The following is a 25,587-nucleotide window of genomic DNA, read 5'->3' as shown; positions in this document are numbered from 1 at the left end:
AAAAAGTTTTGTCACACTGATATATTCTTTGCCTTATTCCTCTACCTGGAGTAATTATTGAAATTTCATTCTTTTAATTCTTCCTGGCAAAACCTGAAATGGAATTGTGACTCTTGGAAACAGATTAAAAAGTGCTGTTCAGATAAGAGATTTCATGACAAAGAAGAATAAGGTTAAACCCCGTGGGTGACGGAATCTATGTTTAGTCAATGTTTAAATTCTTAAATCTACTAGCTTTGTGGCCTTGGATTACTCAATTTTCCTCAATCTCAATTTTCGTATTTTTAAAATGAGGAACAAGTTTGTTCATCAATATTTGTAAGGAATAAATAAGGACATATATTTAATGCACTTATCTGAGTGACACTCATCCCACTGTGTTCTGTATTATATATTGTAGCAGCAATGATAATGATGAACATAAGGATTAATGTTATAGGCAATTATGACAGCAGCAGGCAATGTTAATAAGGTTCATTCACTTGGCCCTTAATAAAGATGTACCAGGTGATGACTGTGTGCCAGGTGCTTTGTGGGACCTAGGTACATGGTAGAGAACAACCCAGAGACAATGCATGACCAAAATCATCATTGACTACAAGAACATTTGGCTCTTTCAAGCAGCTTTCCCATAGTTTAAGATGCATATTTTGGTCTCAAATGTTTAAGAAAGAATTCACTAAGTGAACTGTGTTTTGTAGGAAGTCAGAACATGTTTCTCTTTTTTACTATGCCTGTCAATGTTATCTCCAAAGCACTGATTTAGAGATTGGTCTGAGTAGTTGGTTATGATTATGGTTTTAAATGCTAACATATTAAACCTCAATATCTAGAGATTTTGAGATTTTTATCTTTCAGATGAACATTAGAAATTAATGAAGTCACAAATGTCAACAAATGGAGAATTAAGACGTACTATCAAATGTTTCAAGGGCTATCATGCTGGGAGAAGGGCTAGGCATATTCTGTTCCTTGAGTGACGTGCCTAGGATAAGAGAGAGAGCAGATTGGGACAATGGAAAGAACAACATGTCTTAAATTGAGAGACAGTCCAAAATAAAATGAACTGGAAATGTTGATATTAAGCCAAAACAGCCACAATCTTAGGCTATTTTCATGAAATGGATGGGTTCGGTCACCTCTGAGACCTACACCAAATTTGAAATTCCATGAGATTTTATGAAATAGAGTAGGTATGCCAATTTAGTTTTCAAGTTTCACAAGTTAAGTATATCATCTTCTAATGCTTGACAATAATGCTTTAGTTTTTTAAGTCTACATGAGAAGTTGTTGACAATCTGAATAGTTAAAAAAAGAAGTTTACATGCTGCTCATGTTTTTTAAGAGTCATCATTAACACATAAAGAAAGAGATAATGAAATTAATCACACAGGAAATTTATATTTAACAAGAAATTATAAAGCAGTAGATACATAATTTAATATACACCATCTATTTAAATGTCAACATAATTCTGTAGACTGCATAATATTAATGGTGTTTTAAATATGAATGCCAATATAGATATTATCAGAAAATAATAATTGTATAATATGTTTCTTTTTCACCAAGGAAATCAGTACAGGTGGAATGATAAGAAACAATAAAATAAACTATATGGTATGTGAATTGAAAATGTATAACCTAGTGGAAAGAATATGTGCTTTGTAAACAAGGAGACATGGGAATATATTCAGGCTACATTTCCTTCATGTTTAAAATGTATAAAGTTGAAGTAATAATGTTTATCTTACAAGATATTTGAAGATAAATTGAGTCCCTAGGCAGTGAGAAGTGCAGGATCTGCATTCAGAAAGTTTAATATTGAGTCTGGTTTTTTCACCTGTTCTTTGTCTGACTGTCCTATTCTTCAAGTTTACCATTTATTTAATAGGGAAATGGAATTGTATTCATGGAATTTTTGTGGGGTTAAATAAAGACAAAGAACCTGGAATAAAGCTCCTGATACACATTACATGTTCAATAAATCATATGTATTTTTATCTTTGTGGACCACTCTCTGAAATTATATGTTTAACAAATGGTGGTTGTTTAATGATTAATGTGGTCCATTCAGTTTTGGAAGAAATGTGGTTCTACATTGACTTACTCAGATGCATTTGCATTAATGCAATGCCATCCACATGACACTGAATAAAATGGTATGATCAAATTACACAAAATATAAATAAGAATTAAAATGATAAACTATTTTTCTTATAAAACATATCAATAAACAAAAACTATACATTTACTGTTGGCTGTAACATGCTGAAGCAGACTCCTCTCTCTTCTCTTTCCCTTTCTGTCTTTTACAATGCTGGTGTGAAGATATATTCACACAGATATTTTGGAAAATATTGTATTAAGATGGATAAATGGCTTTAAATATTTTCACAATTCAGTGTACAGACATCCCTCAATATCAGCTGGAGACTTCTTCCATCATCCCACACAGATACCAAAATCCATGGATGCTCAAGTCCCTTAAATAAAATGATGTTATATTTATATATAATCTACACATGCTCTCCCATATACTTTAAATCATCTCTAGATTAATTATGGCACCTAATATAATAGGAATGTGATGTAAATAGTTGTTACACTATATTTTATTTGTTTTATTTTCTGTTGTATGTTTTCCCAAATATTTTTGATCCATGGTTGGTTAAATCCACAGATGTAAAACCCAGGGATAGAGAAGGCCAATTTTATTTTAATTTGGGGTATTTTTTTCTCTGAAAAAAATACAAAATTTAAAACAAAACTAAATGAACAAACAAAAAAAGAAAAGAAACTGGGCACTAAGAAGTATTCATTATGGTGATTTGTATAACAGAAATAAAACAAGATATTGGTCAAACAAAAATATGCGGATTAACTAAATAATGATAAAATAAAATATTTTGTGGTCATTAAGACAACGTTTTTAGAATGTTTATTTATATAAAAATGCTTAATCTGGTAGCATATAATATGAAATTATATAGATAATATTACACTAATACAAAGCAAGAAATGTATATAAAACTGACAAAAATAAAATATATTAAACTCAGTATTGTCAAATGTCATAGCACAATGATAAAGTTGGAGACGGAAAGACACACGACTTTATTGGTGTGCTTTGACATTTTGCTGGTTTCCTTTCCTTTTTTTTTTTTTACTTTTTTTTTTTTTTTTGACAGGGTCTTGCTCTGTCACATAGGCTGGAGTGCACTGGCGTGATGATAGCTCACTGTAGCCTCAACCTCCCTGGCTCCAGTGATCCTCCCACCTCAGCCCTTCGAGTATTTGGGAGTACAGGTAAATGCCACCACATGCAGATTTTTTTTTTTTTTTTTTTGTATTCTTTATAGAGGCAGAGTTTCAACATGTTTCCCAGGCTGGTCTCAAACTCCTGTACTCAAGTGATCAACATGTTTCCCAGGCTGGTCTCAAACTCCTGTACTCAAGTGATCAACATGTTTCCCAGGCTGGTCTCAAACTCCTGTACTCAAGTGATCAACATGTTTCCCAGGCTGGTCTCAAACTCCTATACTCAAGTGATCTGCCTACCTCGGCCTCCCAGAGTGCTGGGATTACAGTTACAAGCCACCATGCTTGGCCCTGGAGGTTGGTTTCAAAATAACAAATAAAGCCTACCTATCTGTTTGGCCATTGTTGTAACTATCTATTTCTGTCTTTATCATTTCTATATCCATTATTTCTACCTCTCTCTTTCTCCCTTCCTCCTCCTCTCCTTCTTCCCCTTCCCTTTTTCCCTTCCTTTCTCCTGTCTCCCTCCTTTTTCTTCTTCTCCCTTCCCTCTGTTTTTCGTTTTTTGTTTTTCCTTTCTTCTTTTTCCCTTTTCTTGAGGGGTATGACCGATATTTCACTTTCCAATGATACATTTCCATCTATATAATAACTGCTTATCTGTGTACAGCTGGCATATAGGGCAATATACAGGTTCATAAAAATATAACATTTAAATTTGAAAAGTGCCTAAAAACTTAAGGTCTTCATTCCATATCAATTTCAAACTCAAATTCTTTTTCTTGAGCTAAAGCAAAAGTTCAGATATCATTTCTCTTTATGCATGTATAATTAAAGAATATAATTTTACTTGGGAAAGAATGGATAGAGATGTAATAAGTTGTAGTGAATGATGGATTAATTATTCAAAAGAATCATTTTATGTCTAAAAAAAGAAAAAATATCAAATATTAGTCTGGAGAATTATTTAAAACAATACAAAGAGTAGTACAAGTCTTCAAAATACCTTCATCATCTCGATTAAGTAAAATTCAACCTAATTAGTAAAGTACCCAAGATCTGCAAATTCAAGTAATAAAATATGCACATTAATCAGGAAAGCATGCACAAATTCAACTGCTTCACTATGCAGTTCACCCATTCAATTATACAGGAGACCTAGGGAGAAACACAGCTGGGTCTGTAAATTATAAAGTGGGTTAAGCCACAAATACATCTATTAAAATGACTAAACACTGCCTCTCAGATACACATATTCACCAACACCTCTAGAATAACCTGTTTGTTTCTGTGATTTCTGGCAATAAACTGCCAACTGACACAATATTATCATATGACCACAAAAGCAATCATGGTAACAACAAAAGTATGTAGCTGAGACAAACCTTGGTAATTACATAATCTCTGTGTGTGCAAAAGAACACACAATCACAGCGTAGTGCAGGAGACTCTAATCCTGTTATGTCTCTAGTCATTATTGGGAGTCCCACAGTAAGGCAGGAAGAATAAGCTTTGGAGTCATGTACAAATGAATTTGAGTCCCAACTCTATTTCCTACTATTTGTGATAATGTGGGTAAGTTCATGAACATTGAAGCTCCTGGACTTTGATATCTTATTGGAAAATAAAATTAGACGCCACTAACAATGAAATTGCCAATGTTAAATTTTGACATTGGAGAATATAAATCAACAAAAATAGATTACTATATTTCAGCAATATTTCAGATAAAAATTTTAATTTGAAAAATAGACAAAGGATTCAATGACAACATAAATTATCCTGAGACAGAGGGAGGGAGAAACAGAAAAAAGAAGAGGAAGAAACAAGAAGAGGAATGGGAAAAAGAGGAGATGAGGATAAGACAGAAGATAAAAGATTAATGGAAAATCCACTAATATGTTGTTATATGGCTTTTTATTCTATATCACTTTTCTTTTTATTTATACTGTTGAAAACTTAATCACAGAACAGCATTTGCCTATGGCAAAGTGGGAAATACCAATTTAACCACATTTTATCTCATTTGTTAAATGATGATAATGATATTTACCTTCAAAATGTTTATATCACAGTGAAATGAGATAATAAAGGTAATCACAGCAATGTGAATAAAGAGATAGTCCATCTTAGGTTAGAATTTTGCTGCTATCTGAATATTTATGTCCCCCCAAAATTTATACGTTGAAATCCTAACTCACAAGGTAATGGGATAAGGCGTTGGAGCCCTTGGGAGGTGATCAGGTCATGAGGGTAGAGCCTCATGAATGGTACTAGTGCCCTTATAAAAGAGGCTTCAGAGACATCATCTTACCTCTTCTGCCATGTGAAATTACAGTGAGAAGATGGCTTTCCCTAAGCAAGTGGGCCTCACTGAACACCAAATCTGTCAGTGCCTTGAACGAGGATTCCCTAGCCTCTAGAACTGTGAAAAATAAATTTTCTATTATTTATAAACCACCCAGTCTATGGTGTTTTGTTATAGCAACTCTAATGAATGAAGACAAATTCTTTTTACCTTCATTCATTGTATGAACTTGGAAGGTTAGTTCAACTTACTGAGGCTCTGATTCTTTATCTGTAAGCTAGACAAAATAATACCCACATCAATCAGATGCTGGAAGAGTTGATTACATTTTTAAAAAATATATAAAGGTTCCTAATGGAATATCTTGCACATATTAGGTGCTCAATTTGGTTCTATCTTTCATCTCCCTTTTTCATTTTTCCCTTCCTTCAGTCAAAATTTCTCTATATTGCCAATAAGTTTGATTCCTATCATAATAGAAGCACTGATATTCACTTTAAGTTTACACTTCTGTGGTCAACATATTAATTCTGATCATTACAAAATCTTGACATTGCCAAATAATTTATTGCTGGAGTTTTTCCCATCAGTTCTTTGTTTCTTTTCCTCTCCTCCTTTTGTGTTTATGATTTAACAGGGAAAGAAAATAGTCTCAGTAATCAAGCATTCATCCAGCCTTGAGTAACTTTTACCTTGAAGGATGCCTTTTATTCTTTTTGCCCCCTCAAGGCAGAAACATCAGATCAATCAGCCCATCTAATCTAACTAAGGCATTCAAATGCTTCAGAAAGTTTTCATTATGATACATGCATGTGTTTGACTTCAGTGCAGATATCCCATTTGGAAATTATTTATGGAAATAAAGTAGTGTATTTAGAATGATTTTTTCAAAAGGGCATGATGACTGAATTTATAATCACTGAAATGATTAAAAAAGATAATGTCCTCTTTAGCTTTTTATTTATTTTTAATTATACTCTATTCCTGCTCTCAGAAATAGAGAATAAAACTTTAAGAATTAAAGCAGATGGAATAACTTTTCAGAAATTCATTGTCAAATTTTCATTTACTTTGTATCGCTGATCTTGCCAATTGCTATGACTTTGTTATTGTTATTAAACGCTTCTTTATACTTCACTAAAGAGATTAGTCATGTCTCTTATGATCTTACTCTAAAAGATTAAAATAACTCAGAATACTTAATGCAAATACACAACTGGTAAATCTGAAATTCTACCAACAAAAACTATTTATGACAAATACAAAAATCCAGTTCTTTCTGCATATTTAAATAAGAGATGGGACAAGCTATAGGCTAAAAACAAGCAAAATTTTTATAATATTACAAAAGAGAAAAAAAGTAAATTGAGTACCATGCTACTTAGAAACACCAATACTTTTTGACTGAATTTTTCTGTGATGCCATTTTATGTAGGAAATTGATTTTTCACATTTATTACAGAACAATGTTTTAGTGCTGGTTTAATATTTATAAGTTAAGAAACTGAAAAGCAAGAAGTCAAAAGATTGAGAATGTAACATTAAATCAAGACAATGACTACAAATTCAGTTGATGGAGCCAACGGCAGGAGTGGTTCAAGGGGAAGGGAGGAAAGTTCTGACATCAATGTCCCCCAGGCAGGTGCCTCTGGGCAAGTCACCTTCCCTCTCTGAACCTTAATTTACAATACAAATATTTTTATAGCCTTTGCCCTCAAATCACTTATTATCTAATTCAAAATGAGAACCTTATACAAATAATCAAAATACAAGGTATACTGTGATAACAGACAAAATACATTCATCCAGCAAGGACAATGGAAACCCAGAGAAGGAAGTCCTTATGTGTCTCATAGGTAAATGGGAGGGGTAAAATAATTATTTATCAGATTATGCTTTATGTTTGCACGTTATTGCTTGGCCAATGATTTTTATAATATATATTAACACGGTTACTGGGTTATTTTCATTTACCATATTAATAGATTAACCATTTTTCTTAAGCTTTCCATACTATTTATGGAAATAAATCAAATTAGGTTAACATGTTTGGATGGTTAAGTTGTCATAGAAAAGTAAACATGGAGATTTATATGAATAAAATATAACATTTTTCCAAAGACCACTGGAATCTACCTATCATTCCTACACTATTTGGAGGGATTCCTGCTTCTTCTTGAAAAAAATACCACAGTAGGACAATAAAAAATGCTTCTAATGAAGCCAACCTCTTCAGATGTTCTGATGGAATGTAGCCCAGAATGACAGTGCTGTGTGGTCTCTCAGTCCAATTACAGCAGGGTATGACTTGCCTAGAAAATTATGTTAACCAAGCATTGGATCTACCAACAACTCATCCAAACCATCAAATGCCACAAAATGCATGTTGGATATAATAGCAAACTAGATTTCTTATATCTCAGCCAAAATTGTCTTAACATGAAAAAGCTGGCATAATTTTCTACTTGCAGCTCTAGAATTTATTTTCTGCACATTTTCTCTTCTCATTTCCCTAGGCAATATTTTTCTGTTGAATAGACTCCCTTTGGTAAGGGACTTGCAAGCAGATGTAATGGCAGGAAATTGAGCTAGTGCTCCCGGTGCTAAACATAAGCCATCCTTGTTTTTCATTTCCTCAGCACAGTAAGAAAAATTAAATGTTTGCTACTTATAGGAGTCAGAAACATTGCAAAACACATTTACATTGAATGTTAACTCTTAATTCCTAAATGAAAATTAAAATACAATGTTCAATGTCTTTAATTCTTGATACGCTATTAAACAATATGAGGCACATTTGCAAGCTGCAGGAAAATGGGATGGAGTAGACACATCCTTTGCTTTCTCAATGTGACTCCAATATTATCATTTAAACAACGCAGCTTTTAGAGTAATTTGTACATACCCCAAACTGATAGTCGAATATGCTGCTAAGAATTTAGTGATCCATTTCAAGTTTCTTAAGTCTTCTTTAAAAAGGAACAAGGAATCTGAGGGCCATTTTCTAAGTGACCCTGCCTGGTTTACATAGGGCATACCATAGGCAGGAAGTGGAACAAAGCAACAAAGATATCTAAAAATAAGCATGTTTTATAATTCCAAGTTTGATTCTTAGGCCACAGAATATTTTGAGACTTTGAGTATTAAAACTTCAGAGCTGCTTCTTAAAAAGAGCTAATAAGGATATCTATGATATGGTTGAATGTGACATATTTAATATCTATATATTTATATAATAATCATAATAAACCTGCAATAAATGAACAACAAAATTTCTCAAAGTGCAGTGGCACGATCTCAGCTGACTGCAACCTCTGCCTCCCAGGTTCAAGTGATTTCCCTGCCTCGGCCTCCCGAGTAGCTGGGATTACAGGCGCCTGCCACCATGCTCAGCTAATTTTTCGTATTTTTAGTAGAGACGGGGTTTCACCATATTAGCCAGGATGGTCTCGATCTCCTGAACTCGTGATCCGCCCGCCTTGGCCTCCCAAAGCCCTGGGATTACAGGCATGAGCCATGGCGCCCGGCAATTTCTCAAAGTGTTTAACACGAAATATTGACAGAAGAAAATCTACGTGGGATTATTACAATAATACACATTCCTGGGCTCTTTACCTGACCAACGGATTAATAATACATGGGAATGGATCTTGAGCATAAGCAGTTTTACCAGTTGACTTGGTGATTCTTAGTATGCTAAAATTTGAAAAATCTTCATCTACCTTATATTGATAAAGGGATCTGAATACAAAGTCCCTTCCCAGAGCTACAATGTTAGGAAACAGCAAAGTCAATATACACATCTAGGTTTTATGTAGTTCCCATGCTTTCTCTTCTATGTTACTCAGTCTCAGGTATGACCAACAGGAATCAAAATGCATAATCTTTCTTATGTATTTACTGAGAGACTGCATGGGGTCCTATCAGCTGTCAGGGTGGTGAGGTTGCTGATAATTATAGAATCCTGAAATTGAAAGAGATGCTAACATGGTCAGTCTATCCTCCACACGAATGCCTCAATTCCTGACTATATTCCAGAATGGCTGTTTTTCATTATTCTATTATATATTATAGTACTTCCGCCAACTGCTAATTCTAGTTTCAGATACTTTTCATTAAGAGTTCATTTTTATATTTGACTAAAATATTATTCTTCCTATAGCTGTTTCTACTAGCTGCATCTGGTTCTGCTGTGTAAAGTAGCACTGAATAAGGCTACTCACTACAAATACATTACAAATACAATTACAGTATTTAAGGTTGCTTCGCTCATATTTTAAGTTTTTTCATTTGATAAATTAATTAAAGTATATAATTCAAAATACTTATTGAGGTTTTTTGTGAGAGGCATAGCTTCACATAAGGGAATGGAAAGTAGTAATTATTGAGAGCTTGCTGTGCTAGTCATATGCTAACTGTTAAGCTGGGCTATCTCACTGGATCCTTTGGATGAGTTATATTAAGCAACAGATATTTATCTCTCTTTTTCAGAGGAGAAAAAACAGTCTTAAAAGGGTTAAATATTCATGATTACACAGCTGGAAACTGGTTGAAACATAAATTAACACAAACCTTCAATTCTAACTTTTTTCTTCAGCCTTCTATCTCAAGCATTAGAAAACACTTTCCATTCGTCACTGTTGAACCTCAGAGTGTTATTTCTAAGATGAGGCAGAATTTATCGGTCTAGACTGATAAGCGAAATTAGATAAGAGATTTGTCTCCTTTATTCTGGATATAGCATCATAACTGCTTAAAATCAACATTGCAACTACCTATAGGTGGTGTGCAAATCTCATCACAGTTTTACTCAGAGCTCACAGTCACTTAAAACTCCTCAATCTGATAGATCAATATACAAAAATTACTTGCATTTATATATATAGCAATTAACAAACTAGAAATGCAGTTAAAATACTACATTTGCAATACTATGAAAAAGAGAAAAGTACTTAAGAAAAATAAAGACAAAAGAAATGCAAGACTTGCACCCTGAAAAACTATCAAACATTGCTGAAAGAAATTTTAAAAGATTAAAGTAGGCCAGGCACAGTGGCTTACGCCTGTAATCCCAGCACTTTGGGAGGCTGAGGCGGGTGGATCACAACGTCAAGAGATCGAGACCACCCTGGCCAGCATGGTGAAAGCCCATCTCTACTAAAAATACAAAAATTAGCTGGTCATGGTGGCAGGCACCTGTAGTCCCAGCTACTCAGGAGGCTGAGGCAGGAGAATCGCCTGAACCCAGGAGGCAGAGGTTGCAGTGAGCCGAGATTGCGCCAGGGCACTCCAGCCTGGTGACACAGCGAGACTCCGCCTCGAAAAAAAAAAAGAAAAAAAGATTTAAGAAAATGGAGACATTCCATGTTTATGGATTGAAAAAAAAAACAGTATTATTAAGATAATGTTTTGGTCTTATTATTTGCAAAGAAATGTAAGGGACTCAGAATAGCCAATACAATCTTGAAAAGGAACAACAAACTCACAGTACTTTAAATTGTAGACTTCAAAACTTATTGTAAAGCTACAGTAACCAAGGATACCTGTATAAAAACATCTCATGTTTTTATCTCATCCCATAAATATATACACCTACTATGGTAACCACTAAAATTAAAAATAAAAACCAAAACAAGAAAACATGGTATTAGCATAAGGATAAATCAATTAAAAATTGAAAGATGAGAAATGAACTCAAGTTTGTGTCAGTTATTTTTTGACAAAGATACTAAAGAAGTTCAATTAAAAAAACATATTCTTTAAAAATGTGTTATAAAGACTAGGACAACTGAATAACAACATGCAAATAATAAATGCAAAACCTTACCTAACACCAACCACAGACACACACAAAAATTGAAGAATATTGATCTAAATGTAAGAAATAAAAGCACACACATTATATGAGAAACCATAAGACAAAAAATTAGTGTGCTTAAACAGGTAAATAATTCTTTAGATATATCAAAAGCATGAAGAATAAAATGATGAGTTGAACTTTATTGAAAATAAAAGCTTGTGTGTTTCAGAAGACAAAAATTAGGACTTCAGGTTCTGCTCTGACACATAAAGGTCTTGGAAGTCTCCACTTCCACCTTCACAACAAGCAAAAAGCTGAACAGACTGATAATCAATAATTTTTCTTAGATGTATCAAAGAATTAATGTTACAGAAAAACTACCACCCCAAAAACTGGTGAGACCGTGAATACAGAGAACACAGACAAGCTACCTAAGTGAAAGCTGCTGGAGCCAGTAGTTGATGGGAATATTTATGTAATATCTTTAATAAATTTCTGGAGGCCGAATATGGACTAGCATGAAATATAAAAACTCCAAGAGGCTTAGTTTAAGGTAAGGTGAGCCCTCATTACTGAAAATTTTACCTTTCTGAGAACCATGAGGTTTTAATGGTGAAGATGGGAGAATAGAGAAGCACCACTTACGTTTGTTCAAAGGGGGAAAGAATGTACCAATTTTTCAATATAAGCATAAACTTATCATCAAACCCAGCAATTCTACATCTTGGTGTCTACTCAACAGAGATTAAAACATTACCATACAAAGTGGTTTATGCAAATGTTCATAGCATCATTTTTTCATAATAGCTACAAATTAAAAATAATCCAAAAGACAGCAACTGGTGAATGGATAAAGAAATGTGGTACACCACACAATAAAATGGTTTTCAGCAATAAAAAGGTACAAACAAATACAAAAAGAAACCATGTTTTTGGTTGCCTGAGGCTTAGTGTGGGGATGGGGACTCATTGTATTAAAAAAAAAAAAAAAGGCATGTGGGATCATATTAGGGAGATGAAAATGTTCTGAAACTGGATTACAGTTCTGGACTCAGCAAATGTGATGAATGATTGAAACATACACTTATATGGGTGAATTTTTATGGTATGTAAGTTATATCTCAATAAAGCTTTTTTTAAAATTATATATTTCAAAAATAATTAGCTTCATTGTGCCTTTCACCCATTCTAATTATTAACAGAGTGCCAATCTCTTCTGTTCAGAAGTAAATAGAAAAAAGTTAACCAAAAATATCTCCTACTCTAGTTTTCTTTCTTGATAATGATGATGTAATTATTTAAGCCAATAAAACATACATTTGGGGCTCATGTTACACTTCATCTTTATACCTACATCTTCATTTGATCACAGAATCCTGGGGCTCTCTCTTTGAAACAGACTTTTCATTGTTTGTTCCCAATTGTTTCTGTGATTGCCTAGATTCAGGTTCCTATTTAATCTCTCTTTAATTATTTTTAAAATTTGCTGATTCAGTGGTTTTTGGATTTCTGAATTCATTACAACTGAAAATCAAGTTAAAACAAGAAATAGGAATAAAGTTACTATCAATTTTATTAAGGACATTAAAAACAAAGTAAAACTACATTATATCCTACTTTTTGTCCTTGTTTAAAACTAAATAGCATTCATTCAATATCTGATTAAAGGAAAGTCATATAAAGGCATAGGTTAAGATTCTAAAACACACCCCAAAATAGACAAAATATAAAGGTAGAAATGTGATAAAGAATTTTATTTTGTGATTTAAAAAAATGAAATTAAGTTCTGCCTTCTTATTCAGTTTGGACACTCAATAAAGCAACCCAAATTGGAGCTTAAGTCTCTAGACTGGTAGAGTCAGTATTTTGATACTGCTACATTAAAATGGAAGCAATACATTTCACAATATTTAATGCAAATCAGAATATTATGGCTCAATTTATACAAGGCAAAAAACAGTCTCTCTAGTTTTATTTATTAAAAATTTCCAGATAAATTGCTCATAATCTGACTTTCTAAAAGCTCCCCAGAGGGTTCTTATGAATGGGAAATCTATTATTAGTGAAAAATGACCTACATATTTGAAGCATCTGGAGGAATCAAAAAATTAACACAACTAATGTCTAGACCTTACCTACTGAGGTACTGAAGTAATTTTTCTGCAATGGGTTGTGGGCATCAGTATTTTGTAAGTACTCTTCGGTTGACACTATTCTGGAGACAGAGCTAAGAAGTACTGGTCTAGAACTTGAAAACTGATGTTCATGCATATCCCACTAATTCCTATTACTCGCACATGGTTTATGTCACTCATTGTATTACTTTCTTCATTATTATCTATAATTGAATCTGCAGGCTCTGAATACTGAGCACTCTATGTATTAAAGGTGTAGCTTCTTAGGAGTAGAGACGCCAATAGAAAAGTCTAGAGGACAGAAGTCAGGTTAGTGAAATAACATTTATATTTGTTCTGGTGGAGGCAGCTTTTTGAAGAGCCCCAGGTCCAGATTGAGACCAGAACCAGATAGTATCTGCTTCTGGAACTCACTGAGGACAGAAGAGTTATCCCTGACAAAGGAGAACAACACAAGTAGAAGAGAGAAACAAATAACATATGAATAAATCAATTTATGATTTGAAGGAGGCTTCAATAAGAAAAGTAGACCAGAATGTTGCTTTGAGGAATCCTAGCAAACCACACATAAATTTTCTATTTTGCCTCCAATGAAAACATGTTTTTATGTAGTTTCAAAAATATATATCAAGAAATAAAAACACCATCCTTAAAATTAACACCATGGCTTTATCACTCGATTGAATACAAACATTTGAAAACCTGAACTAGCTCCCTTGTTCAAATTAAATTTCTTAGCTTGGGAATCCAGGGCCCCTCACTCTCTAGACTTCAATGATTGCTGTAAGCACATATCCCACCATTTTGTGTACTATGTTTTTTAGCCATACTGCTGTGATATTTTCCTGCCTCTGCAAATTTGCTCACTGTCAAAGACCTACCCGTGCTTCAAACTATAGTAAAAATCTTCCTTCCTGCCCAAAGTCTTTTTGACTCTCTCCTCCTTCGGAAGTAAATTTCAAGCATTTTATTTATACTTCTTATTAACATTATGCTCTAAATTGTATAGTTTGGATACATGTTTAAATAAACAAAGAGTTTTAAACTCTTTGTTTAAAAATAAACAAAGCAAAACTGTTGAGTAATTCATTTTTCTTTTTTATTTTTTTTGAGACGGAGTCTCGCTCTGTCGCCCAGGCAGGAGTGCAGCGGCGCGATCTGGGCTCACTGCAAGCTCCACCTCCCGGGTTCACGCCATTCTCCTGCCTCAGCCTCCCGAGTAGCTGGGAGAGTAATTCATTTTTCTAAATCCACTTTGGCAGCCAGAAGAGAAAAAAGAGAACACTTGTTTAACTTACTTTTCTATTCCTCCTTATCATCATTATATATTTTTAGCTGCAGCCTGATTTCTTTCAAGCATAGTTTCATCAGACACTTTTCAAGTTGGATTAAAGCCTAATTTTGAATCTATCCAACACAATTGTTGTCATTTGCTGTTCTCAAATCTAAATGTAATAGATCCATTAGCTCAATTTTGCCAAAGTTCAAAAAAATAAAATTTCATTGCACTTTTAAAGAGTGAAAAGACTCATTGAACAAATTCCATATTTCCTATCATTTGAAGGAAATGAATCTCCCTTCCTCTACAATGATATCTCTGTATGCTGAGTGTATTTGCTTTACATGGAGAAGTACATCCTATAAGGTTTTTTGTTGGCTTTTGTTTTTTACATTTTAACAGCTTTCTTTCATGTAGCTGTGGGAATGAGCACCTTGCTTAGCCTGTGGTCCTCCACTTACCTCTCTAAAAACTCATATTCACAGTTGTCCTAAGAATCTAGTTGCAATGCTTAATGGAACACTTACCTGATTCACAACAAAAGAACATTTACGGCCAGGCGCAGTGGCTCATGCCTGTAATCCCAGCCCTTTGGGAGGCCGAGGTGGGCGGATCACGAGGTCAGGCGATCAAGACCAGCCTGGTTAACACGGTGAAATCCCGTCTCTACCAAAAATACAAAAAATTAGCCGAGCGCGGTGGCGGGCGCCTGTAGTCCCAGCTACTCGGGAGGCTGAGGCAGGAGAATGGCGTGAACCCGGGAGGCGGCGGAGCTTGCAGTGAGCCGAGATTGTGCCACTGCACTCCAGCCTGGGCGACAGAGCAAGACTCCGTCTCAAAAAAAAAAAAAAAAAAAAAAAAAAAAAAAAAAAAGAACATAAAGAACATTTACTTTCTTATATTTAAAAGTACAATCCTTAGATAGTAGATATTACATATAAATAGTTTCATGGTGGCATGAATTAGAATTGCTAAAATGCTTGTGCTTTGTTCTCCTGTCTAATACTGTAAAAAGCATCTTAAGTTTTTCTTACATCTTGAGAGTCACAGGCAGTGGTACTTGGATTTCCTTCCTTTGTTGACTCAACTTGAGAGCTCTCATTGTTTCCAGAAGCACTTTGTTGAGGCTTAAAAGAGACGAAGAGAGATAGAAAGAAAGAAATCACTAAATACAAGAGAAATAGTTTGAACAAATAGATCCAAATCGTTTTATTGTAACACATGATATAATATTATAGCAACATTACAATCAAAATAAAACAAGAAAATGGAAATTTGTATATATCAGAGACCATAAAATATACCTTGAAAAATTCTTAACTTTGAAATTAAATAAATAAATTATATTTAATTTTGCATTAGTGATGTCCATTGGGATTATTTTCTTACTGAAAATATTTATTTCTTCCATGGTAAGATTTTATTTTAAGGATTCTAGTCCCCCACAAAGTATATATCCTGTCCTTTCTTTTTATTTTAACCCCCAGTATATAGAGAAATAATACGTGAATAAGAAAATAACTGATTTTCTCGATAGAAAGAAAATGATTCGTAACACTTCATAATATACATAGTGGATTATATTAACTCCAATATGTACACTAACTAATCAAACTTTGCTTTATATTTCCAGAAACCCTAAATATTATTCTAGAATTCATCTCTCTAGAAACACAATTGAAAATAAAAGAAGAGAATAAAAAAAAGAAAAGAAAAGAAAAAGCTGTTTCCTAGTTATGGTCAGAGAAGGGTATGCCCTAATTGTTGTATAGAAATACCACTATAGGTAGGTTTAAGATTATCCATTCAAATGTGTATGTGTTTCCTGGGAAGAGCTAATTTGAATATTGGTGTTTCACTCAGCTCCTCAATTCCTGAGGGTACTGTTTTAGGGCACACAAAATAAACTAGTAAATGCTAATTTGCCTGAGTCTGAGACTTTGATCATACTGCTTCACAGGAGAGGAAGAAATTAGGTTTCTATCCATTAGGGATCGAGGAAAACTAAGACACGGTCTGGAGAGAGTACTCAAATCTCACCCACGTTTTTTTACCTGCACTACTTTCTACACAGCACTCTCCTGGTTTTTCACAGGCAAGTACGTTCTTTAGCAGGAGAACATTTTTACAAAAACAATATCTTTATAAAACTAAAATCCAAGAATAGTTAATAAAGCTGATAGAATATTAAATGTAAAAAAGAACATGAATAAAGCAACTAGAATATTAGAAAAACAATAGAAAATAAAGTAACTGAGTTCACTAAAACTGATCCTATATAAAGTCACCCAAATGCTGGGTTCTGGGTATAATAAATAAATAAATAAATAAATAGTAAATACATTCTTCTTAATTTATACCTAAAGAAATTTAACTTCACTGGGGGAAATCCAGAAGGCATTTATTGTTTTCCACCTCTCATACTCCCTTTTTCTTTCCTGTCTTTCTTTTGTTTAGGAATCCTACGTCTGACCTCCCCTCTAACTTCTCTAGGATTAAAAAATAATTAAACAGGAAAACAAAAGTTATTCTTTCTAATCCTATTAAATTTATTCAATAAATTTGGAGTTGCCCTTTAAATCAAGCCAATGAACAAGCCAGTGTTCTGTATTAGATGCCTTTGGTAAATACAAAGATGACAAAGGTAGCATTTGGGTCTTCATAGAGTTCACCTAATCTGATTGTTATTCACATAAGTAACTCTAATATAAAGCTTATTAAGTGCAGGGAGGCAGAACAGACTTGTGTATATTTTAAAAGAATCATGGTCAATTCCATTTGGGGTAATAAGAAAAGTTCTAGTGAAGAGGGTTATTTTTGAAGTGAGTTGCTGAATAACTATGGCAAGAATGAGGGAGGCCATCCAGGTGAAGGAAAACATTTAAGCAAAGAAACGGAAGAATGAGACTCAGTTGTTGGCTTGTTGGTCTATAGGGTAGAAGGAGCAATAAGCATGATTTAAAATACTAAAAAGTAGAGAGGAGATCCCAAAATTGAGCTACAAATTTTATACTTAATTCAACAGCCCAAGGGGGGCTGGGTGCAGTGCCTCAGGCCTGTATTTCCAGCACATTGGGAGACAGAGGCTGGAGGATCTCTTGAGGTCAGGAGTGCAAGACCAGCCTGGATAACATCATGAGTCTCCTGTCTCTACAATTTTTTTTAATGTGGTAGTTTACACCTATAATCCTAGCTAATGAGGAGGCTGAGGCTGGAAGATGGCTTGAGTCCAGAAATTCTAGGCTGCAGTGAGCTGTGATTGTATCACTGCACTCTTGCCCAGCATAGGGTCTAACTTAAACAAAAATACCCAAAGCGGGGGTCCCTTGGATATTTCAAATCAGAGGTATGATATGGCTAGAGCCCCTGTCAGCATGTTATGGCAACAGTACATAGGCAAAAATGAAACAGAAGAAAATGAGAGTGGGAAACTAATACAGAAGCATTAAAATGACCAGGTATATGGCAACAACAGCTGAACTGAGATGTCAAATCCTGGTGATGGAAGAGATTGAATAGTAATTGTATGTTCTGAACAAGGGTTAGAATCTATGCCATTTGAAGAATTCTATGTAATATAGAATTCTGAAATATAGCAACTGAAGAAAAGGTATGTTTTTAGCAAGAAGGGCAATTTTATATTCCTAATCGAGAGTTTAAAGCACTTGCAACTCCTAATAGGTAAGTATTATTGGATAACAGTGTTAAAAACAATACCATTCTTAACAAGAGTCAAAACAGCTATTTATTCTAGCTAAGATCTACTGAACATCCACCACCTGTCTTCCCATAACCACAAACTTGCAGATGCTTTAAGGAAACAGGTTAAAAAGAACAAGAGTAATAAATAAACAGTAATACTGGAAGTCTCCCCTGGCAGTCACAGCCAGAACCACATCTGCAAAATCATGAAGAATGGATTGAATCACACTAACAGGCAAGGGACAATTTCAATGTATTTTGTTTCTAAACAATCAGATGACAGAATAAATAGCCCCAAAATTTCCTTGCAAATTTCTTTTCACATATAGTGGCATTAAAGGAAATTAAAAAATAAAACACATCCATTATTCTAGAAAATCTACTTTTATTTCTGTTACCCTCCCAGTCTTTGTTAATATCCAAATAAATGAATATCTTACACAGTCACAATTATTGTCTCCATGCCATTTTTATTCTGCTTTTACATATAACATGAAATGATGCTATATATGGTTTGTATCTATACTTTACAGGTCTAAAAAATTATAAGATTTTAAAAAATGTATATTATAGTTGATGATTTTTTAAATTTTCAATTTTGAGTTTTATAGATAATATTTTGGTGAACATTAACCTTCTTGGTACCAGTCTGCATAACTCATATCATTCTAATCACTGATCCAAACATCAGGCTATTATAGGCTTGGGGCTCCTTAAAGGAAGATAGCGTGTGTTATTCATTGTTTCATCTTGGAAGCTAGTACATATTTTTCATTCACAATTTTTTGTTTCCTTCTCTTTCCTTTTCATCATTTATTTATGATTTTTTTAGGATTAAGAGAAGGTAAAATTAGGGTCAGTACTGAAGCAAGGGTAGTGGACATGTTTATTGCTGGAGAAATCTTTCTAAAATGTAGCAATTTAAATTGTATTTCCCAATATGAATAAACAAATATTTATTATGCATCCACTCTACAACAGTATTATGTTTAGAACTGAATCAAATATTTGAAACAGATCTGTATCTCAAAGAGCTCCCATTTGCTCCTCAGTAGCTGCTCATCTTTCCTTCTACCTTCCTAATAATCATTGACTCATTTTTTTTTTTTTTTGGAGGATTACGTTTCTCTCATGGTATGGTATATCCCAAGCATTGTTTTGTGCATTTAATTTCCTGACCAATTCAAGATATGGGCACATACATAATCCAAGTTAGGTCATTAGAAGCCTTGGAACTTAGCTGACCAGATTCAAGACAGGCTACCAATGGTTAGATATGTTAATTTCAGCAGCGTGTCTTGTACGAGTTGTTTCTACAATAAAACCATTTTTGTGATTCATGTGTCCCAATCCAATGAAGCAAAGTTTATTTCTGCCTGTGCCCAGGCTTGTTTCTCCCATCTTCTTGCTAATACTGTGAGTAATAATGGTCAACCAAGAAATCTCCTTTACTAAAATTGGTAAAGATCAGTATTTTTTGCATGTAACCACAGAGGCCTGGATGATACAGGAAATCAAGTCAATAAAGTGAAACTGACAAAACAAGTTCTGAGATAGTGTTTTACCATAAAAATTACCAGAAGGAAAACATCAACCAGTTATGAAAGCTCAAAAGAGTAATAACAGGCTCAGCAATGATGGAAATTTGATTTTAGCATAGATATTCAGTAAATTCCTAAAAATAAAACTATGTAGCAGATGGATCCTTTTCATGCTCACTTAATTATGTTTTCTCATGCAAATATTGTGCATTTATTAAAATGTGCCCAGATTTTGAAAGTAAGGCTGAGGCAAAGAATATACTGAAAATAAATTAATTATCATCTATCCATAATTTATTCTTGTGGGACTTTGACATTTTAGATGGAAGATAAAAGGGGCTTCATTCACTATTAAGTTCACACAGAGCAAGGAGAAAAGAATGACAGTGTAACTTTCTTTTTTTTTTTTTTTGTTATTCTTTACGTCCTATTCTGTGAATTAATGAAAGGCTGTCCTTGTGCTCATCTATCAGAAAACTGGGTTGTCTGGTTTACTACTGTTTTTGTATCAATACTAATGCTATCCCACTTAATTTTGCCTTAAATCATGTATATACATTAATTACTTTCATTTTTTTTCTTTTATTATTATTCTACTTTAAGTTTTAGGGCACATGTGCACAACGTGCAGGTTTGTTACATATGTATACATGTGCCATGTTGGTGTGCTGCACCCATTAACTCGTCATTTAGCATTAGGTATATCTCCTAATGCTACCCCTCCCCCCTCCCCCCACCCCACAACAGTCCCCAGAGTGTGATGTTCCCCTTCCTGTGTCCATGTGTTCTCATTGTTCAATTCCCACCTATGAGTGAGAACATGTGGTGTTTGGTTTTTTGTCCTTGCGATAGTTTGCTGAGAATGATGGTTTCCAGTTTCAACCATGTCCCTACAAAGGACATGATCTTATCATTTTTCATGGCTGCATAGTATTCCGTGGTGTATATGTGCCACATTTTCTTAATCCAGTCTATCCTTGTTGGACATTTAGGTATGTTCCAAGTCTTTGCTATTGTGAATAGTGCCGCAATAAACATACGTGCGCATGTGTCTTTATAGCAGCATGTTTTATAATCCTTTGGGTATATGCCCAGTAATGGGATGGCTGGGTCAAATGCTATTTCTAGTTCTAGATCCCTGAGGAATCGCCACACTGACTTCCACAATGGTTGAACTAGTTTACAGTCCCACCATTAATTACTTTTAACAATAGGAAGAAAATATACATTTCTTCACGAGTGTGAGCACAAAAGTATAAAAGTTAATTTTTTAAATACAAACACATAATATTTAATTAATGAACTGCTTGCTTTCAAAAATAATAAATGTCATCCTTCATACATGCCTTTGCCATCAGTGAGATGGCTCCTTGTGGAAAGAAGCCTTATTGAAACTGATTAATTAACACCAGAATGATAACTGAATTTAGGGAAAGATGATGTATGTTGGAGTGAAAGGAATGTGGATTTCAATTCTGGATCAGTATTTAAATAAAATGGGCATCAGACTATATATATATATACACACACACACACACACACACACACACACACATATATACACACATACATATATGCATATATACGTGTGTGTGTGTATATAGAGAGAGACACTATATCTGTAGTATATATACAGCCTCAGACTACATATATATCTGATATATATAGAGTATATATAGACTATATATATAGTCTATATATGTAGTCTATATATATATCTGATATATATAGACTCCATATATCAGATATATATGGAGTCTATATATATCAGATATATATATAGACTATATATCAGATACATATAGTCTATATATATCAGATATATATGGACTCTATATATATCTGATACATATAGACTATATGTATCTGATATATATAGACTATATATATATATCAGATATATATAGACTATACATATATCAGATATATATAGACTATATATATCTGATATATGTATAGTCTATATATCAGATATATATATATCAGATATATATAGACTATACATATCAGATATATATAGACTATACATCAGATATATATATAGACTATATATGTCAGATATATATGGACTATATATATATCAGATATATATGGACTATATATATCAGATATATGTAGAGAACTATATATATATATCAGATATATGTAGAGTACATATGTATATAGTCTGAGACCCATTTTATAAAAACGAACAATCAAATGACAACAACAACAAAAGCAAAAAGCACACTGCAATTTATGTACTTTTTACAAAATGTGACAGATATATATATACACACACTATATATATTATATATATACACACACTATATATATTATATATAGTCTGATAAATATTATATATGTATATATTGTCTGATATATATGATATATATATCAAGGATTATGAAATATAATCAAGAGCTAGGAAAATGAGTCTCTAGTACATTATAAATTACTAGAAGATGGAGTAATTTAATCAAGGATATATATATATCATATATCCTGGATACATATATCCTTGCAGAGCCTCTTTTTTTTGCAGCTCTGTCACATGATGTAAAAAGTACCTAAATCGCAGTGTGCTTTTTGCTTTTGTTGTTGTTGTCATTTGTTTGTTTGTTTTTAGGAAGGGAGAAATTGAATATGAAGTAGCGTCTGGCATCTGTTACACAGCTATCGCTTGAAGATGTATGATTTACTTGATTCTTACTCTAGGGAGGTGTGGATTAAAAAAAGATTGACCACTGTACTGGGCTAAATGGTAGAATGTGGAGGTCCCCAAAAGATATGTCAATGTTCTACTTTATATGACAAAGGATTTGATGATATTAAGGCTATTCAGATGAGTAGATTACCCTGTGTAGTAGTCAGCTTGGTCTACAACAGAAAAGTCAGAGTGAGTGGCTTAAAACAACAGAAATCTATTTTCTCCCAGTTCTGAAAGCTAGAAATCCCAAATCGAGGTCCAGCAGGATCAGTTTCTTATGAAGACTCTCCTCCGAGCTTGCAGATGGCCATCTTAGAACTATCCCCACAGCACAAAGGAAACAAGTTCTCTGGTTTACTTTCGTACAATAACACTAATTCTACCAGATCATGCTCCCACCATTATGACTTCATTTAACATTAATTACTTTCACAAATGCCCTATACCGTGGTGGTTATAGCTTCAACATATTACTTTTGGGAGAACAGATTTCACTCCATAGGATCCTGGATTATTATGTTAGCCCTAAATGCTATCACAAGTGTCTTTATAAGATAGAAGAAGAGGGAGATTTCACACAGAAACATGGAATAGAAGGCAAGGTGGTAACGGGGGCAGATATAGACAGCCACAAGCCCAGGTATCCCCAGACAACTACCAGAAGCTGTGAGAGGCATAGAATGGATTCTCCCCTAGAAACCCTAGAGGAAGTATAGTCCTGGCAGATTTCAGATTTCTAGCCTTTAGATTTGTGAGAGAAAATATTTATGTTGTTTGAAGTCAGCAAGTTTGTGGTATTTGTTACAACAGCAATAGGAAACAAAAACAACCACTTCTTCCAGTAATTTATAATGTACTAGAGACTCATTTTCCTAGCTCTTGATTATATTTCATATTCCTATGCAAGGCAAAATAATTTAATATTCCCTCATCAAAATATCCCAAGTTTCTCTTAGCTTTTCTGATAAAAAGTTTGAAGCCTACATCTTTTAAATGGTACTCAAAATTCATGTTAAACATTATGAAAACTTCAATTAAATTAACTGTTTTGTAAATGGATGGAATAAAAATTCCCGAGGATAATTATAAAATCAAGAATTCCAGAATAAATGAAATATATTAGTCTTTTTCTTGTGCCATTAAAAAAATAGCATGCATATTACATAAGTGGTCTTTTTTCTAATTTAACTTGATTTTTTCCATAGTCTGTGCATATTTTTAATATATAACATGAGGAAATTTTAAAAAATTGATATATGAAGTTTTTTCCTTGCAGTGCAAATATACTGAAGTGGTGGTCCGCAACCATTTGGCACCAGGGACTGGTTTTGCGGAAGACAATTTTTCCATGAATGGGGAGACGATGATTTCAGGATGAAACTGTTCCACCTCATATCATCAGACATTAGATTTTCATAAAGAGCACATAACCCAGATCCCTCGCACACGCAGTTCACAATAGGGGTTCCCCTCCTATGAGAATCTAATGCTGCCACTGATCTGACAGGAGGCAGAGCTCAGGTGGTAATGCTTGCTCACCTGCTGCTCACCTCTTGCTGTGTGGCCGGCTTCCTAACAGGCCACCGAAGAGTACTGGTCCATGGCTGGGGACCCCTGCGCTGAAGAATACTCAAGGAGAGTGAAAGTGGCTGACATAGAAAAATCCCTTTGATCCTGGACCCACAAGGGTCTTCAAAGTGATAATAAATTGTGTGTGTGTGTGTATAAAATAATACATATTACATATATAAGATGCATATCACTTTATATACATATATAATCAATTCATATATTCAGCTGATTGGTAAGCACTTTAAATGCAACATTTTATTTAATTGTCTTAAAACAGAATGAGATGGATTTTATTTCTGACCAAGATGAAGTAACAATAATCACATTTACAGTAATACCCCTTATATATGGTTTCACTTTCTATGATTTCATTTACCTGAGGTCAACCAAGGTTTGAAAATGTTAAGATATTTTGAGAGAGAGAGAGAAAGAAAGAGAAAGACCACATTCACTTAGCTTTTATTATAGTATATTGTTTTAATTATTCTATTTTATTATTAATTATTGTTGTTAATATCTTACTGTGCCTAATTTATAAGTTAAACTTTATCATAAGTACGTATAGAAAAAATACAGCGTATAGAGGATTCAATACTATCCAGTTTCAGGCATCCAGTCAAGGTCTTGGAACATACCCCGTGCAGATAAGGAAAGACTACTGTTCTGTGCCACTTGAAACCATGAAAAAATGAACAAAATATAAACAATGGTATTAAGAAAACTGACAACAGGTAATGAGGGACAGTGGTTCCAGAGAGAAAGGACACAAATGAAGGGCACAGAGTCTGTAGCCACTAGATGCCAGAATGAGGGCAGTCAAGAGCTAGAACAGTGAGAAATGATGGGTACCAAAGATCAATTTTGGTAGCAATACAATTCTTCCAAAGTCTACACATGCAGTGGACTTTCCAGGAATCAAACCATGGGCTATAGTAAGGATCATGCAGATGAATGAAATGATTGAATAGTCATTTTGTTTAACTGACTTCATTTAATTTCCTAGAGTCCTGACAAAAATGAGATCATCAACTTCTTTAAGGGCAAAAACAATGCCCCTTTCATCTCTACAACTCATCACATTGAGCATTAAAGCTGACAAAAAGAAGACGCTTAAAACATCACAGAACTCTTGGGATATTGCAACTGAAATCTATGAGACAGATATTATTGGCTCCATATCCTGGGTGAAAAAACAGACTGAGAGGTCCACTGAGTTAGGAGAATCAAATAGCGTTTGGATTATACAGCTAATTATTTAACCCATGCTGTCAGATTCCGATCTATTTGTTCTTTGACTTCC

At 33.9% G+C, this 25,587-nt stretch overlaps 1 protein-coding gene across 2 annotated transcripts in view; it reads right to left on the bottom strand.

Annotated features, from left to right (window-relative positions):
• LUZP2 (leucine zipper protein 2) overlaps positions 1–25,587 on the bottom strand; it is a 580,933-nt gene that overhangs the window by 15,044 nt on the left and 540,302 nt on the right. For both annotated transcript variants that reach the window (XM_009460116.5, XM_521872.8), the window contains exon 10: positions 15,818–15,910. In XM_009460116.5, coding sequence (XP_009458391.2) covers positions 15,818–15,910 — 93 coding nt within the window. The remainder of the gene's footprint in view (positions 1–15,817; positions 15,911–25,587) is intronic.

The sequence above is a fragment of the Pan troglodytes genome, chromosome 9 (genome assembly GCF_028858775.2).
Source record: "Pan troglodytes isolate AG18354 chromosome 9, NHGRI_mPanTro3-v2.0_pri, whole genome shotgun sequence".
In the NCBI taxonomy this organism is placed as follows: Eukaryota; Metazoa; Chordata; class Mammalia; order Primates; family Hominidae; genus Pan; species Pan troglodytes.
Note: the sequence above shows the minus strand (reverse complement) of the source record. Positions and strands in the feature narration are given on the sequence as shown.